The following is a 17,365-nucleotide window of genomic DNA, read 5'->3' as shown; positions in this document are numbered from 1 at the left end:
ATGGTAAATTTCCTTCCTCTGGCATTAATAGGATTGCATTAAAAATATTTCTAGAATGTAGTTGTTGGTCCGGTATTTTCCCTTTCCTCAGATTTGGAATCCTTTGCCACACAAAAAGTTTTTGAATAACAGTCAAAGCCAAGAAAATTAGAATGCAGGAAGGATGGTTGATACAAATATTCCTTTCAGACAATTTTCCTAGCTTCCCTACTGGGGAAGCTTTGGTATACCAAATGAACTGAATTCCATTTGATTTAATTCTATCATAGTTTATGAGAACAAAATGTACAGTATAAATATGCTGTGACAAAACATTAAAAAATACACATTTAAAGAAAAAAAATCAACTCAGATATATAGTTGTGTATGAATAGTGAACCTTTAATGTTTAATAAAATAATTATTACTTATGCAAAACAATTCAGAAGTATCACAGGCAACTATATTACATTGTAATTTTTGAAGCTCAATAAATTCATCTTTTTCATATCAATAAAAGCTGTGTGACTTTTCCAATTTTATTGGTTTGAAACACATTGAGACTTGGTATTTGTTATGTTTTAAACAACATTTTTTTCTCAAAATTTTATAAGCTTTGAAATGACAAAGGTTTGATCAAGAGTATTTCATATATATTACTTATTTTGAATTTTATCTATGCAACAATATATGATCTTGAATCAATAACTTTAATGTACTTCAATTGATTTCATATTTTTCCTCATCAGAAGAAAAAGGTCTATCCATATATTAGTTAGCAAAACTGCTCCATCAATGACAATTAATGAAAATTATACATTAAACTTTGTAAAAACTTAGGAAATTTGGTTTTGGGACGAAGATTAATTGGTAGAAAATTAGACAATCTATATTTGCTTATTTATAGGGCTAAATTATGTGTTTATTTACATATACATTTATCTAGATTTTTATTTGCAAGAAGTATTTTCAAGACACAAAATGCATTGAAGCATCAGTTTACCGATATTTTTATTGTTCTTTTTTCAGAAGTCCTTACAATCTCACTTTTAATTAACTCAGTTAAGTATTTCATACTTAAATATTAAGTTAAGTATTTCATACTTAAGTATTTCATACTCTGGTAGATGGATTTCCCTCCATAGGAAGGGTAAAAAAACCTTATACTGGACATTGTATACTTTTTACAGCATATAAATGTCCATTATTAGTAAGGTAGCCCTAGCCATCATTTCATGTAAGAATGTGTGTTGCCAGAGTGGGACTATATATTTATCCATTTCACTAATCAGCCATTAATGGAGACTGATGAGTTCTGAACAAAAGAATCATATCACTACTAAAATTATAACACTGGCTACAGTTAGCAAATGTAAATATTACTACGTTTCAACCAAAATCACTTGTAGCATATAAACGCATGCAACCAATTCACCAAATACTATCACATGCCATTCCATGCTCTACTTCAATGTTTGTTGACCTTAGCAACCTTAAGACCCGACAGCTGAAATCCATATGTTTTAAAGTTCCCAAAGCAGACAAACACTATTTCAGCTGATTGATGCAGGATATGTTGGAATATCAGAAAAGCCAGGATGCTGTTTATGACATATAATTCAAGCCCCACCATTTTTGTATGAATCTTGCATGCCACTCCAGAGGAAGGGACACAGTCTTGATGTTTCTGGCCTTCTCTAAATTGATGTATGGAGAGATTGCAGAGACCACTTAATTGGGAGGATTGTCAAACTTGCATCATCACGTCGTCATCACGTGATGTATCACAACTTTTTTCTGCTTCGCTAAGCTGGGGATGGGGTGGCCAGCATATGATGCATCCGGCCCGCGGGCCGTAAGTTTGACACCACTGACATAGGCCTTTGCTAATGATGTCTTTCCAATATATACATGCTAGGGGTGAGCAGCTTAAGCCATAAACACCAGTGACTGTCCAAAGTAACATTCTGTATGCTTTTCTGAATAATTTTTCCTTCCTATGTATGCTTTTGTTAGTCACAGAATATTTGAATGCAAAACATCAGTTACCAAAAAATATTCCAGTAGTATTTTAAACAATTAATAAATAAACCTCTTTATTATAATTACTTTTAAAAAAATCACAGTGTATGCAAAATGGATGAGATTAAACATTTCATGTATATAAAATTGGCACAGTAATGCTTCATTTGTTTGAATAAGTGCACTGAAATCAGCATCCACCTTTTTCTGATCCCTACACATTTTATCAGTTTATGATGAGCAGCTATACCTTGTGAGATCTTTTGCATGGGAGGGATAAGGAATTGGTGTATATTTTTAGCATTATTTAGGATGTAAAATAATTTTGGTTGCAAGATTATTAATGAGGAAGACTTTTGGTAGAGAGAAGAACAGAAAATAATTAATGTTTTATAGGTTGGGAAGGAAGCATCAACAAATGCTGATAGGGGTTTTTCATGTCCCACTGAATTTGTCATAGACTTTACAGTGAAATTACTAATGAAAATTGACAACAGCCAATTAAGTGTCAGAAGACACTTAATTGGCTGTTGTGTCACAAGTGTCACAAGAACAGTTTCTTGTTTCTATGGGCAAATTAAGATAAATTTTCTCTTTCCGTCTAATGACTGATTGCATTAAAATCAATGTATCTTTCATTCATTCATTCATTCAGATTCTCCTTCAATACATCAACAAGAATATTTATGAATTGAATATAATGTATGATGTTCCCTCAGTTTAGAACATTGCTATCATTTTACAGAATGGGTCTGATGAAACAATGAGGATAAAGCAATGTGGCACAAACAACTAATAGAGAAATTAATACTTTTTTTTCTAATGAAAATTGGTGTTTGATGGAGATTGGAATGAGGCGTTTTTTCTCCCTCATTTAGATAGAACATCTGAGAAAAACATTTAAAGCAGTCAAGGTAAATTACCAAATGCCATTTTGATTTGATGAACAATTTAGAGTTAGTGTAGGCATGACAGAAAAAAATGGTAACTCTAAAGAATATGCTTATTATTCAGAAAGACATAATTTTTTTCAGTAATAGATAAGTGTTGAATTAGCTACTAAGATTTCTAAAGTAGGGATCTTGCCAAAACTTGTTCTGATCATAATCTTATGAATTAGGTTTATAAAGAGAAAGCTATTACTTTAAGATGGAGATTAAATGAAATACTATTATAAAAAGAATAATGGATTATAAAAAGAATTTAACAGAATTTTTGAACATAATTTAACTGTGGGCATGGATTTAAGAATGGTGTGGGATGCAAATAAAGTTTTTATGAGAGGATAGCATATAATTTAATACTGGTCTTAAAAAGAAGAACCAAGGAAAATATAGGCTATCTTAATGGGATACAACAAGAACAATAAAATTTCCAAGGAAGATAAATATTTCTTATCAAATTATAATTTTACAACAACAGTTGTTGATGTTAACAATAAAACAAATGGATATAAAATGAATTATGCAAAGCAAAAAAATTGAATTTACAAATAAATTGGGGAAACATTTACCATATAAATTAAGAAATGAAAAAGAAAAAATATGGAAATTTCAAAAGGGGGAACACTGTATTAATGGATAATATGGCAACACCCCCCAAAAAAATCATCAGTATTATTCTATTTTTGTATAAAGGACATAGGATTCCCAAGAAGAAATTAGAAATGAACTATTTTTTAAAATTTTGGAAGATATAAATTTTGGAGAGAATTTCATAAAATGGATTTCTTTTTTTCTTAGTTCTTTTGTCTTCTCTCTTTATTCTAAATATTAGTTCTTATTAGTTTTATATATAAACTATCATCTCACATAGGATCTTATTGAACAGCTAATTCATTGATGATATTGCCCAACATTTGAAGTATCTCAAGATACAAACTCACAACAGATCTGTCTCTTTTATAGGTGGAAAACTATCTGTGGATATACTGGCAGGCTGGTCTCTGCTGCCAGTGCTTCTTGCTAGTCATACAGATGATAGCACCTCATTGGTAGGATCCCTTCCTTTCTTATCATCACCCCTTTCAAGGTCAATGAAGTGGACAATTCCAGGTTTCTGGAGTAGATCATCTGTTTCCCTCTGGCTCTTGGGATCTTCTACTTCAATGTATTTTCCTTTGGATTGCTGGGTTGTCTTATTTTCCTTGAACTTAAGATCATCATCAGGGCAATAGACGTATTGATAAAGAGCACCCGCCAGGGTAGCTCCTATAATTGGTCCCAGCCAATATACCTGTACAGAATCAGAAGGAGAGGAAATTTGATACAGGAGATGAAGAACCGACTAATAAATGAAAGGGTGGATAGTAAAGTTCTTTTAGCAAATGGCTTGCAATGACATGATTGGTTACCCTCTCCCATACTTCTACAAGGAAATATAAAAGTCAGGAATTTTTATGGTTTAGCAGTAGATGTTTTTTCTGTACTTTCTGCACAAATACTCAAACCCAGGCAAACTAACCACATTTTAGATGTTATTGCCATGTTGTTCCACAATGGTATGTTGTGCCTTTCTTCAATCAAAATGTGTTAAATGTATTGGATGAAGAATGACTGGTGTTCAGAATTTTGATTGGATCATAATCTGTTTTCTTAATTATGAAGTCTATGATTCACAATGGAAAACTATAAATATAGGAAAGAGACCTGTGGGTTTTTGTTTTGTTTTGTTTTGTTGTTTCAAAAAGTCAAGTTGAAAACTGCAACTATGAAATCTAAGCCTTCTTTTTTGTATGTCCCATGCATGGTGAATATAAACAGGCAGTGAAGTTTCAATCTTGACTTTTTGACCCCTTCCCCACAGGCACAGTATCCCCAAAATAATTTGATTTACCAATCTTAAAAAGAATGAAAGATATCTACAAAACAAAAAGAAAAAAAACTGGTTGTGTTTTTTTTACACAAAAGCCGTTTTATAATTTATTACCTTTTTATAAAATAAGCAAACAAAATAACAGTTACAGATATTAAGTGTTCTGGAAAAATGAGTAATAGTAAAGTATAATAACTTACCCAGTGATCTTTCCAGTTTCCCATGATAACTGCAGGCCCAAATGACCGAGCAGGGTTCATGCTGGCCCCTGTGTAACTGATCTGCAGTATGTATATACATACAAATATATAAATATTTGGAAAGGAAGTGTATGATTAACCATAAGCAAACACACTGTTAAAATTCTTATAGAATCATCCTTTTCCAGTGGTACTGAAATGAGGGATGCTAATTCTAAGGCTCTTATACATCTCCTTTCTTAGGGGCATATTTGTGGATGAAAAAGGTTACCAGGTGTGTGGTTTTGACTTGTTTGGAAAAGAAACTTGCTGATCTGTTGATGGCGTTGCTGGGCTCTTTCTATTGGAGCAGGTTTTACTTCCTCCCTACCATGAGGGTGTTTTTTACATAATATACTTGATATCTGAACTCATGTCTGATAATGCCCTTTGAGCTCTTCCCATTTGATTGGCAAAAAAATTTCTAATTTTTTCTTCATTTTATAAGTGTGGATTTTGATGATGGAGTACCTTTGACATAATGTACATTTTTGTAGGGGCTTAGAAAGCACAGATCATTTCCAAGAACTGTGCTTTCTCTCCAGCTTTGGAAAGGGACATCTGTTTTCCTTCCTTCCTCCTTCCTTCCTTCCTTTCCATTAATTCATTCAGTTTCTAATGCTGCCCATTCAGTTAATGACTCTGGGCAGTGGACAATTCAAAAAAAATATACTACAGTTAAAACACTAACAAAATTTTAAAACAATAAAAATATGGCTATTGGGACATTAAATAATAACAGGTAGATTCCTATACTGCACTGTTAAAAATGAGCATGTTATTGTTCTATGCATTAAACAGTTAGATAAAATAGCACCTGGACCACAGTTCATCAGATACAAATACTATAAACAAATAAACAAACAAATATTAAAAATAAATAAATTTCAAAATATTATGTGTATGTGCACGCAGACATACACACACACATATACAAGTATATCCTTATATGGCATAGGGATACTAGTTACTTGAGTGACTGTTCCACATAGTTATATGCCCAATCCCTTCAATCTGGGAGGGTTAGGGTGCTTTAGGGCCCTTCAATTAAACAATGTCATCTGTTGGGTTCCCAGAAGTACAATGCCTTCTATCTGCAATGCTTGATGTCTGGAATGGAGTTTTCCCCAACATCTGGATTTCCTCCACTCTGTTGTCCAGAAAAAGTGTTGAAGATCTTGCCACATTCCATCTGGTCTGTTGTGCTTGCCATCATTGCCCTTTGACTGATACCATTGTAATTACAGAGAACTGCCCAGAGTCATTGGAAGTTGGGTGGCATACAGGGTAAATAAATAAATAAATAAATAAATAAATAAATAAATAAATAAATAAATAAATAAATAAATAAATAAATAAATAAATAAATAAATAAATAAATAAATAAATAAATAAATAAATAATAAATAAATAAATAAATAAATAAATAAATAAATAAATAAATTGTTGTTGTTGTTAAAAATAAAAAAGTTCCTTTATTTACTTTAGATGTTTGTTGAACAAAGAAGAGAACCAGGATTATTTCAAGTGATATACTAAGTAAACTGAAAAAATTAATATAAAATAAAACTAATTATATATTTATACATACACACATATTTTGTTTATATTTATACACACATTCAAAGAATAAGAGAAACATATAAGAATATTATTAATTTTAATATATATTTGACTCAAATGATTCCTAAGATGCTTGCTTGCATATAAATATTTTAAATATAATTAACTGAAAGTTACAGCCTCTGACCACGCATGGGTTTCAGAATAATAAGCTAATAGGCTACTTAAAACATTGCTACTCTATATAATTTATAAGTCCCTAGCTAAAAAAGCTAATGAAAGAAGCAACTTACAGCAAATAGATGTCCTATTGCAACCGAGAGTCCAATTCCCAATGCCACAGAACCGGTGACATCATTTCGCTTAGAATCACAGCTGGCAAAAATAGTAAAAACCAGCTGGAAGGTAATTATCAGCTCCACCAAGAGCCCATGTCCACTGGAAAGTTCTGCATGTATCTAGAAGAGGAAACATGCAGAGAGCCAGGCAGCATAAATAAAGTGTGAAATTGTAATTACCAACTCACTAATTAAAATAGTTTCAAAGTACACAAGTGTTTTGGAAAGAAAGAAATTAGAATAAGGCAAGGAAATAATACACTGTTAAAAGCCTTTTAAGTAACAGCCTCTTGGGTAATCTAGGCTTCCTTGACAGGTGGCTCTGAAAGGCTCCAGTTAATGGCTCATTAGCCATTAGATTGTTAGGATACAGAGATGTGTATTTTGCATCCTCATGTGAAATAGCAATGCTCTAAACCAGTGGTTCCCAACCTTTTTTTTGGCCATGCCCCATCTAAGCATCTCTAAAATCCTGATGACATATAATTCTTACTTTACTCAAAAAGTGAACTTTATTCACATGGAAGAAGCCTAAAAGGCCACTCACTTGGTTTAAAGACTGTCCCAATTGCCCCCATTAAAAATCAAACTCCCCCCCTTGTGGGAACCACTGCTCTAAACATAAGATGGTTTGCTTACCTGATTGTGGTGTAGATCTTGCTAATATGGCTTATACATTGTGTCCCAAAGGTGCTTTTTCAAGAGGCAACTGGACATTCTTGTTTTTCTTTGAAGATGTTTTGCTTCTCATCTAAGAAGCTTCTTCACTTCTGAACTGAAAAAGCTTCCTACATGAGAAGTGAAACATCTTCAAAGAAAACCAGAAAGTCCAGTTGCCTCTTGAAAAAGCACCTTTGGGATAATCATGACCTGGATGACTGAGAATCTCCATAGACACTTATTCCTTGTGTTATATAGGTGACAGCAGTAAATTAAGCCAATGTGGGGTATTCCCCCAAACCATGATGAACATAGGTTTGTGTGATGTGTGTATACCCACCAACAGCTTTACACTCAACCTAACATCAGCTGTGGCCCTTATTTATATGTGTATGTGTACAAAATAGCCCTCTTCCAAACTCTTGGGTTTTGATGGAAATTTTGCACAAGATTCTTAAGAGTACAACTACTTTTCTATTATTATTTTTCTTTGGCAGATCCATGATTTAGTTTTCTGTTATGAATACTTAATTAGCTCTTACTCAATTAATTTCTGTTTCAAATAAAAATTGACAGCATGTAAGTGCAGTTTCATATCCTGCAGTGAGGTTAATTGATAGAAGAGAACAAAGCTAGAACCAAAAGCAAAGATTATTTTTTAAAAAAAGTTATCTAAAATATACACTTTTGTTTTAATATATCTAGCCTTTTCTTTTAAAATATCCATGCCTGGATGTTATACCTCATATCAATTCTTCTTTTAGTTAGAAATATCTACTAAGGAACAATTCCTAAGACAGAATTAAAAAAAACTGCAAATAAGCTACATCAAATGTATTAAAATAAAAAAAGGTCCTTGCTTTAAGTTAAACTGTATACGCCCCCCACAGTTTATTAAGACCTGATACATGCATATAACTGTTGTGAAATATTTAGCAGTTAGTTTACAGTAAAGAATGGATTTATGGGGCGCAGGGCACCCTGCCTATCAAAGTTTCTTATTAACATTTTTCTTAAAGGCATTCTAAATCCGTTCAAAGAAATACATTCCATGTGGGCCTGGAGTTTTATCAAAAGGTCACTTTTGAATTAAAAAATAATCACATGAACCACTTGGGAAACCACTGTTCAAATTTTAAAGCAAGTTTTTCAAAATACTTTCATTAGGTTAATATAATTCTAAACACCTTATATTCATTTTAGCCCTTGGCATCCACATCGTCATCATCATCTATAATAATAAAAAGATGCAGAAGTGAATTTAAGTTATCCAGATCTTGTCCAAAAAAATCCATGCTATAATATGAATGAGACATAGAATATTTGTTTGTATATTAGTGTGGAAGCCAGAATAAATGTAACCTGAATGTAACCTTTCCAGTCCACACTGGAAAGTCATTTGCTTTGTAAACTTATAAAAGCGGGAAGGGGGAACAGTGGTGCAATTCAGCCAGTTCTATCCTGTTTGGGTGAAGTGGTAGCAATGGCAGTAGGAGGTTCCACCCACTCACCCGGACATCATCATGTCAATTTTTGATGCACTGCACATGCGTGGAAGGTCCTGCGCATGTGCGGAGGTGGCGTGTGCTCCCATTTGCAAACCAGTAGCAAAGGTAAGTTGATTTCACCTCTGAGAGGAGAGTAATTTTTTAATTCTGAATTTATTAACTGGCCATTGTCCCCCAATACAGAATTAAAGCAATTTTCGAGGATTTGAAATCTAATCGGTGTGGGGTTTGTTTGCTCTCAAGACCATGGCAAGGTATGTACTGTACTGTACTGTCTTTGATATGAAAAGAAAATGCTTAGTGAAGATATTGGACTAAGCCTGGGAAGGAGAACCTAATTTCAAGTCCATATGCAAATCGATTGTCTCAGTCACCCTCTCTCAAGTAGGGGAAGATTCTTCAGCCATTTTCAACAAGAAAGGGTTTTTCCCATTCAGCAAATGCTGAAATCTGTTTGCAAGGCTTGGAATCGTTATTATTAGAAAGGATAATTCTCCATTCTCTCAACCTACCTGGGTAACTCCAAATCCCCCAATTACACTTGATGGAGTGACCAGATAGAGTATTCCTGCCCCTGCGATGGCACCCAGGCATTGGGCTACAATATAGAAGACTGACTTGGCAAGGCTGATCTTCCGAGTGCAAACCATTGCAACGGTTACTGCAGGGTTAATATGGCCACCACTGATATGTCCAATGCACTGGACCATTGTTGCAATGCTGAGTCCAAAGCACAGAGAAATAAGGACCATGTCCACAGGCAGGGGTTTTTCAATCCCACCCCAGTTGATCGTAGAGCCAAGGCTGAGGAAGACAAAAATGAGCATGGCCAAAAATTCTGCTGACACAGACTTCCAGAAGGACTTGGTCCAGATGCCTTTAAATGCTGCCATGACGGCCTCACAATTACACCATCGGCCACACTTACTGAAAAGGAAAACAAAGCAGCATAAGGACTTGATCCTGTCATTTAATAAATGCTTTAAAAATGAACATGCCATTATTTGCAAAGAACTAATAACAAGAACAGCTTGTAAGAATCTATCACAGACCTGTAATTAGCCAATAACAGTCCCACATCTGCATGGAATGAACAATGGGGAGGGGGAGATATCCCATCTCGTCATCTCTATTCTACATTGTCATGCGTTTATTGATACTCTCCACTTCCAATTCCTGTTTAAAGTTATTACCATAGAAGTAACAAGTGATGGTCTTTTATAAATCACCTTAGAGCCTAGAGTAACAAAGCACAGAGATGAAAGTGAAAAATTAATATTCTTCTTCTGTACCCAGAAGTTACATTCAGGAATAGTATATGTGAGAAGAGATGCCTTGCTTAATAACATTAACACAGACACAGACACAGACACACATACACACACATATAAAAGGTAAAGTTCCCCTCGCACATATGTGCTAGTCGTTCCTGACGCTAGTGGGCAGTGCTCATCTCTGTTTCAAAGCTGAAGAGTTAGTGCTGTCCAAAGATCCATGGTCTCCATGGTCATGTGGCTGGCATGACTAAATGCAGAAGGCACATGGAAAGCTGTTACCTTCCCACCAAAGTTGGTCCCTATTTATCTACTGGCATTTTTTACATGCTTTCGAACTGCTAAGTTGGCAGAAGCTGGGACAAGTAACAGAAGCTCACCCTGTTATGTGGCACTAGGGAATTGAACGGCCGAACTACTGACCTTTTGATCAATAAGCCCAGCATCTTACCACTGAGCCACTGCCTCCAGTTCTGGAGAACCAGTAGCGGAAATTTTGAGTAGTTTGGAGAACCACTAAATACCACATCTGACTGGCACCGCCCCCATCTATTCTCTGCCTCCTGAGACCCAGCTGACTTACAGCATAAAATATTGATATGTTTTGTATACACTTTACAATGTAAGCTCTTGCTCTTTGGAACCGTGGCACAACATAACCGCGATGTCAAAAGCGTGCCGACAACAGCGCGCCGACAACAGCGCGCTGACAGAAGCACGATTTAACTTAAGGTAAGGTTTAGGGTTAGGGTTAGGTTTAGGGTTAGGTTTAGGGTTAGGTTTAGGGTTAGGTTTAGGGTAGGTTTAGGGTAGGTTTAGCGTTAGGTTTAGGGTTAGGTTTAGGGTTATTTTTAGGGTTATGTTACAGCGCGCTTCTGTCGGAGCGCTGTTGTTGGCACGCTGTTGTTGCGCGGTTTTGACGGTGCGGTTTTGTCACCGCGCTTTAGTCACATGCGCTTTAGTCTACCGCGGTTTTGTGGTGGAACCCTTTGGAACATCTTAAACATACAGCCCCTGATGGTATCTGTTCCTACCCTCTTGACCTTTCATAAGGGACTGGCAACCTGGCTTTGCCAGTTGGTTTGGGCCCCCATTAGAGAGTACCACTCTGGAAGTGGTTGATGGAGTAATAGCAGATTCCACCTCATCCCCTGCACACTTTGATCCTTCCCTTGCCATCATTTTACCTTCTCTTATAATTTTACTGTTATATATATTCATATGGTTTATTGCTTTTAATTTTGTAAGCCACCCAGAATTGCCTTGTGATGACAGTGCAGATAAATGTAATAAATAGATAAATAAAACATAACGGTAATATTTTGTGGTATGATAGATGATCATTTATTTTAGTTCTATGTCACCCATTTTCACTTAAGAAGAATTATCTGAATCAGGAAAACTAGGACGCTTGCCATGAAAAAATAAGATTGAGATTCAATGTTATCCTATGTCTCAAGAGCTCCAGTAAATTGTCTCTTTAGAGCTATCCAAGGTGCTGCAAGTTCAGCCTGGATACTTCAAGTCTTCCCTATGGCTTAAAGTGTGATCTCCTTGAGTCAGCAGAAAATGAAGCCAGCACGAAATGTGCAGTGTCCATTGCCTCTGTTCCCAATTACTGACAACCATCTGATTTCCCCCCAATATAATGGGTGTCACAGCCTATTAGAATTATTTTAGTTTGAGTCTGCCTTTGGATGATGTTAGAACAATGGGAAGAAATGACATTTTAACAGTGATAAAACATTTCAGTTTGTCTCATTCATGGGCTGAAGTGAGATGAAGGCAACATCTTGAGGATACAGCAGGAAAAAAAGATATTTAAATGGTGTATTCCATAGTTAAATGCAAATATATGAGTAAGGTGAACATTATTCTATATGTATGCCTGCTCATTAAGATATCTGGACAATGCATGTCTTCTGGTTTTTATTCTTTTCTGACGTGACTTCTGTTCTACAGGTCCTACATTTCTGCTTTGAGGCTGACTTAGTTTTCCTTACTATCTCTTCTTCCACCCACAGCTTACTACTACCAGCAGTGTTTCATCCACTGCTTCTATCTGAATCCTATTTTGTCTCTGAGTCCTACCAAATACCAGGTAGGCTAACAATGCAAAGATATCATGTCAATGATATTCTTTGGATTTTATTTTTACCACCTGTTATCTTCTATCTGTGGTCACATTTCCTCAGAACTAAAGCTACACACCATTACGTTTATTTCAGTCTTCTCTAACTTCAAGTTATGTACTGAATGTGTGTCCATCATTCCACAATCATATAGCCTGGGGGTTAGCAAGGGCAGTATATCTAGAAAGCACAAATTGGGGAAGGTTATTCTACATAATGCTTTCATGGAATAGAATCGAGACTTTTCTTATATAAAGGTAAAAGTTTGTCCTATCCAGTTATGTTCAAATCTAGGAGATGATGCTCATCTCCATTTCTTAACTGAGGGAGACATGTTGTCCAAAGACATTTCTGTAGCCATGTGGCCAGTATGACTATACGCTGAAGCACATGGAATGTGGTCACTTTTCCATCAAAATGATAACTATTTATCTACTTACATTTGCATGCTTTTGAGCTGCTAGGTGAGCAGGAGATGATATATATTTAATTTTACATACAAGTCAATGAAGTTTTCAAAGGTTTACAGCGTGCATGATTTATGCACTTTAAGAGCTTCCAATAACTATACTTTGAGTTTTAAAGTGAAATGTTTTTGGTTTAGGACTAGACATGCTTCTATTTAAACAAGAGCATAAAACAAGTGACATAAAGTCAAAGTGTGGTAGTCAGAAACATCACACAAGGTTTCCAAATTTCTCTTTCTGCAGCATTCCTGAAACATTAACATCATCCTGAAAGACAAATGACAGTGATCATTCATCTGGACCGGAAATGAAGTAAAGGGAAATTCTGTATTTATCTGCTCAAAGGTGTCATCTTTTGTAACGGTGAAGAATCGGTATTTCCAAATTATACTGGATGTTTGTGAATTCCAAAAATACTTTTGCAGAAACATGCTTGAAATAAGTGAGAAACTTGTAAAATGATGAAACTTGATCAGAATAAACTACAACTAATGACTGATTTCACTAATTATTGTGTAATCTACTATAGGGCTAAAATTTAAAGATAGCAAAAGAGGCTCTTTTTGTCTATCTCTTGTTATCAATATCCAAAGCTGCGTTCCTAATTATCCAAATTTTGTACAGATACAGTATATTCAATGTCCAGCACACCAGCACATCCGAAATGCTATTATGCCATCATTATGAATGATATAACAATAATTTGTGACAATTACTAAGCATTGCTTTGATTTGGCTGACATTCCTCACCTCTTTATTTATTTTGTTGGTTGGTTTTATGGCAGGGATTACCAGAAATGGTAGATTTAAAGAATCATTCAAAGGGTTAGAGTTTTAAATAATGTTAGGGAAAGCAAGATGTGTTGTGCTGGCTGTTGGCAATGTGAAAGTATTTCACAAGAATGAACTATGGCAGCCTGAAGATTTATGAGACATAGGTCCTCAGATTACATTACATATGTCCAGTATCATGAATACTTAAAAAGGCTATTTGTTTTTGGCCTGAGTGCAAAGTGTCCCTTTTCAAATTCCCTCTTCAAAGGGATAAATATAAGCCCATTGCTGCTGGTTTCTTCCTTGAAAAAACAAACCAAAGTACTCTGCAAACAGAGTTTAGAAAAAAAAAAACCTCTGCTGTACTTGGCTGGAAAATGTCAACTCCAAGATTTTTTTCTTGCTGAAATTATTTTTATGTGTGGTTTAGCGTTCTTAGAGCCACCTCAGAAGAGTAAGGTAAAGGTAAAGGTTCCCCTTGCACATATGTGCTAGTCAACCCCAACTCTAGGGGGAGGTGCTCATCTCCATTTCAAAGCCAAAGAGCTAGCGCTATCCAAAGTTGTCTCCGTGGTCATGTGGCTGGCATGACTAAACACCAAAGGCGCATGGAACATTGTTACCTTCCCAACAAAGGTGGTCCCTATTTTTCTACTTGCATTTTTACATGCTTTTGAACTGCTAGGTTGACAGAAGCTGGGACAAGCTCACTTCGTTACGCGGTGCTAGGGATTCAAACTGCCAAACTGCAGACTTTTCCGATCAACTTTCCGTCTTAGCCACTGAGCCACTGTGTCCCTTCAGAAGAGTAAGGTAAAGGTAAAGGTTCCCCTTACACATATGTGCTAGTTGTTCCCAACTCTAGGGAGCAATGCTCATCTCCGTTTCAAAGCCGAAGAGCCAGCGCTGTCCAAAGACCTCTCCGTGGTCATGTGGCTGGTATGACTAAATGCCGAAGATGCATGGAACATTGTTACCTTCCCACCAAAGGTGCTCCCTATTTTTCTACTTGCATTTTTACTTCAAAAAATGCTTTCAAAGTTTGTTTTTGAACTGCTAGGTTGGCAGAATCGGAAGAGTAACATGCCTCAAAAAGAAGGCTTTAAGCAAAACTTCTCATCACCTTGTCCATTGTTTGATGCCAATATTGCATGGTTTGGATCAGCCCAAAGTGAACAACCATCCAGGTTTTAGGCCTGCCTTCCTCCAACTGTGTTCTTCAGATCAATTAGAAGTCCACAAGTCTTAAAGCTGTCAGGTTTGAACACCCCTGGGATTTTTTTTTCTAAAGGGTTAAGGGGTGCAAGGATCTTGTAACAACAGTTTTAAGACTTGTGTGCTTCAAATGCCAGAGTTTCTGAGCCAACATTTTGGTTGCTAAGCAGGAGCATTGTTAAGTTATACTGATATTATATAACACTTTTAATTAAGCGGGTACCTTGAATAAACATAACTTTGAGTTTCAAATAATACTGATTTCGTTGTTGTCTTAGGTGACATCTGTGAAAAAAATTCAGGTGCTCAGGCATGAAAATATGCAGCTCAAACACTATACTTTTCTGCTCACACTGAAAAAAAATTAGAGGGAACATTGCTAACAGGAACTTTGCGCCAAGACATTTCCATCCCGCTCCGGGTCTACTCCTAGACTCTCTTTTCCCCAAATAGAGCCACGTTTCCCAGTCAGGTTCTGAGCGACCTACTTTCCAGCCGGAGCCTTTCAGTTGGGAGCATGGGGTGAGGGGAGGGGAGGGGAAGACGCCTCAGAGTGTCTTTGCAAGGCACGGAAACGAAAGCCTTTTATCCCGGCGCGAAACGCTCCGGGTTTTTGGCAGGTCAGCAGAGAGCGAAGAAGGAAGTCAGCGCCAGTCTAGAAGGCAGAAAGAAAAGCGCCGCAAGGCCAGGGAGCGCGCGGGGCATCCCCGGGGAACGAAGCTGGGGAAGATTTGTAGCGCGCCGCGGATGCAGCTTCTAACGAGGTCCGCGTCCAGAGGCGCTGTGATCTGTTTACGAGGCAGTGCAAACTGCTGGCAAAGGAGTTTTTCTAGGATCTTTTCCAAATACATAGGTGAAAAGGACGGGAACTGCCCTTGACATTTAGCCATTACAAATCTCCCAGGTTTAACGTTTCATACCGTTAATACGCTCACCGAGCCTCCACAAGCTCTCTCGCTCTCACTCGCTATCTCTCTCTCCCTCCCCCCTCTCTCTTGTATGTGTGTCTGTCTCTGTCTGCCTGTCTCTCTCTCTCCCTGTGACACACACACACGATATCGCACGCAAGTGTATTTCTTTAAAAAAACATTTTTCTTTTCTTTTTTTCAAAAAAAGGATAGCACCATTAGATTAAACAACAACGCAAGGGGCATTGTGGAACGATACTTGGGGTAGGAAGCGGTAAAGGAAGCAAAGCTAATCAGAAAGTCGTATGAAATTTCCAACAATTTCCAACAGGTTAATAAAAACACAGAGGCACAATCCAACTGCGCGGGACAGGGGTTCTTGGCTCGCTGGTTTTGGGGGGCGGGGGCTGATTGGGAGGGAAGCGGGAGGGGGAGGGGGAAAGGCTCCAAAGGGAAAGGGCGATGGGTCCAGGGTAAGCCAAGACCGTGTCCCGCAACGCTTCTGCCCTCTTATTGTCTTACCTCTGAGGACCCTTCGCAGAGACCCTTATCCCCAACTCGCGTTTACTCCCGTCTTCCAGAACTTCTCGCTACGGTCCCACAAATTGCGGAGGAGGAACTCGCATGGGGCCTCTGCCATCCCTCGGTAGACCTGGCCAGCCGTCGTCGTCCCCCCCGCCCCACCGCAGTTTTGCTACTAGAGGTCCAAAGAAGAAAGGTTGGGTCTCCTCCGTGGCAACCTCTCGGCCGAGGGAGGCAGAGGGAATTGGGCAAAGGAGCTAGGGGGAATTGGGGGAAGGAAGGCAGCCCAGGCTCATCTTTCCAACCGAGGTACCCCAACCAACCGATCCCCATTATCCCCACCCTGACCGGTCATTCGACTCACCCCCAAGCTCTGGGCGCCGCTTCGTCGCTCATGCCTTCTCGCGTGTGGCGCGCCTGGCTAGAGACCGAGTCGCGAAAAGGGGGGAGTGGCGGAGCCCGGGGGGCTTGGGGGAATCGGGTTACTTCTGCTCCTCTCTGGCCCGGTGGGCTCTTCCAAGTGGAGGCTGCGGGCCGAGCAGCTGGCCAGGCATTGGGTTATATTTGAACTCCGAATAACTTTCCCATACCTGATCAACTCCAAAGGGGTGGAGCCGCCTCCCGCAGCCCGAGCTCCTGCTGCCGAGGGAGAGGAAGGGAGAGGAACGGAGCGCGCCGGCAGTTAGCTCGCGATCTCAGGCGCTGGGCAGGAGCAGCCGACAGAAAATGCTTCCCGGGACTTGCCAGTCCTTGCCATGAGTGGAGTTCAAAGGGAAGCTTGTGCCTGACGCTGGGGAGCTGAGCCCCCCCACCCCGCCTGGCTCGTGGCAAAGCAGAACGGCTTGACCCAGAAGTAGCACGCTCTCTGCACGCAAACCAAGTACTTGGCCTCTTTATCTGGACCTCACTCGCTCGTTTTTGTTTAATCATGATGTAAGCCTAGTTGCCTG

The 17,365-nt window shown here is 38.0% G+C and overlaps 1 protein-coding gene across 1 annotated transcript; it reads right to left on the bottom strand.

Moving 5' to 3' along the window:
• Window positions 1-355: 355 nt before the first annotated feature.
• Window positions 356-16,891, bottom strand: AQP4 (aquaporin 4). The gene is made up of 5 exons (XM_014067971.2): window positions 16,780-16,891; window positions 9,636-10,050; window positions 6,911-7,075; window positions 5,016-5,096; window positions 356-4,236 (listed from the first exon to the last, which is right to left on the bottom strand). Exons 1-5 carry the CDS (start codon window positions 16,809-16,811, stop codon window positions 3,970-3,972), a joined length of 960 nt encoding a protein of 319 aa, XP_013923446.1. The 5' UTR covers window positions 16,812-16,891; the 3' UTR covers window positions 356-3,969.
• Window positions 16,892-17,365: the final 474 nt, after the last annotated feature.

Source organism: Thamnophis sirtalis, unplaced genomic scaffold, assembly GCF_051295495.1.
Source record: "Thamnophis sirtalis isolate CommonGarterSnake01/CBP01778 unplaced genomic scaffold, rThaSir2_p1.2 scaffold_2, whole genome shotgun sequence".
Classification (NCBI taxonomy): domain Eukaryota; kingdom Metazoa; phylum Chordata; class Lepidosauria; order Squamata; family Natricidae; genus Thamnophis; species Thamnophis sirtalis.
Note: the sequence above shows the minus strand (reverse complement) of the source record. Positions and strands in the feature narration are given on the sequence as shown.

What these genes read in the sequence shown, in the direction of transcription:
- AQP4 (XM_014067971.2), bottom strand. Translation starts at nt 16,811, where the DNA reads ATGAGCGACGAAGCGGCGCCCAGAGCTTGGGG. An exon ending in GGGGATTTGGAGTTACCCAG is followed by an intron (nt 7,076 to 9,635) that starts GTAGGTTGAGAG and finishes TTCCTCTTCTAG; the next exon opens with ATACATGCAGAACTTTCCAG. An exon ending in GAAACTGGAAAGATCACTGG is followed by an intron (nt 4,237 to 5,015) that starts GTAAGTTATTAT and finishes GATTCTGTACAG; the next exon opens with GTATATTGGCTGGGACCAAT.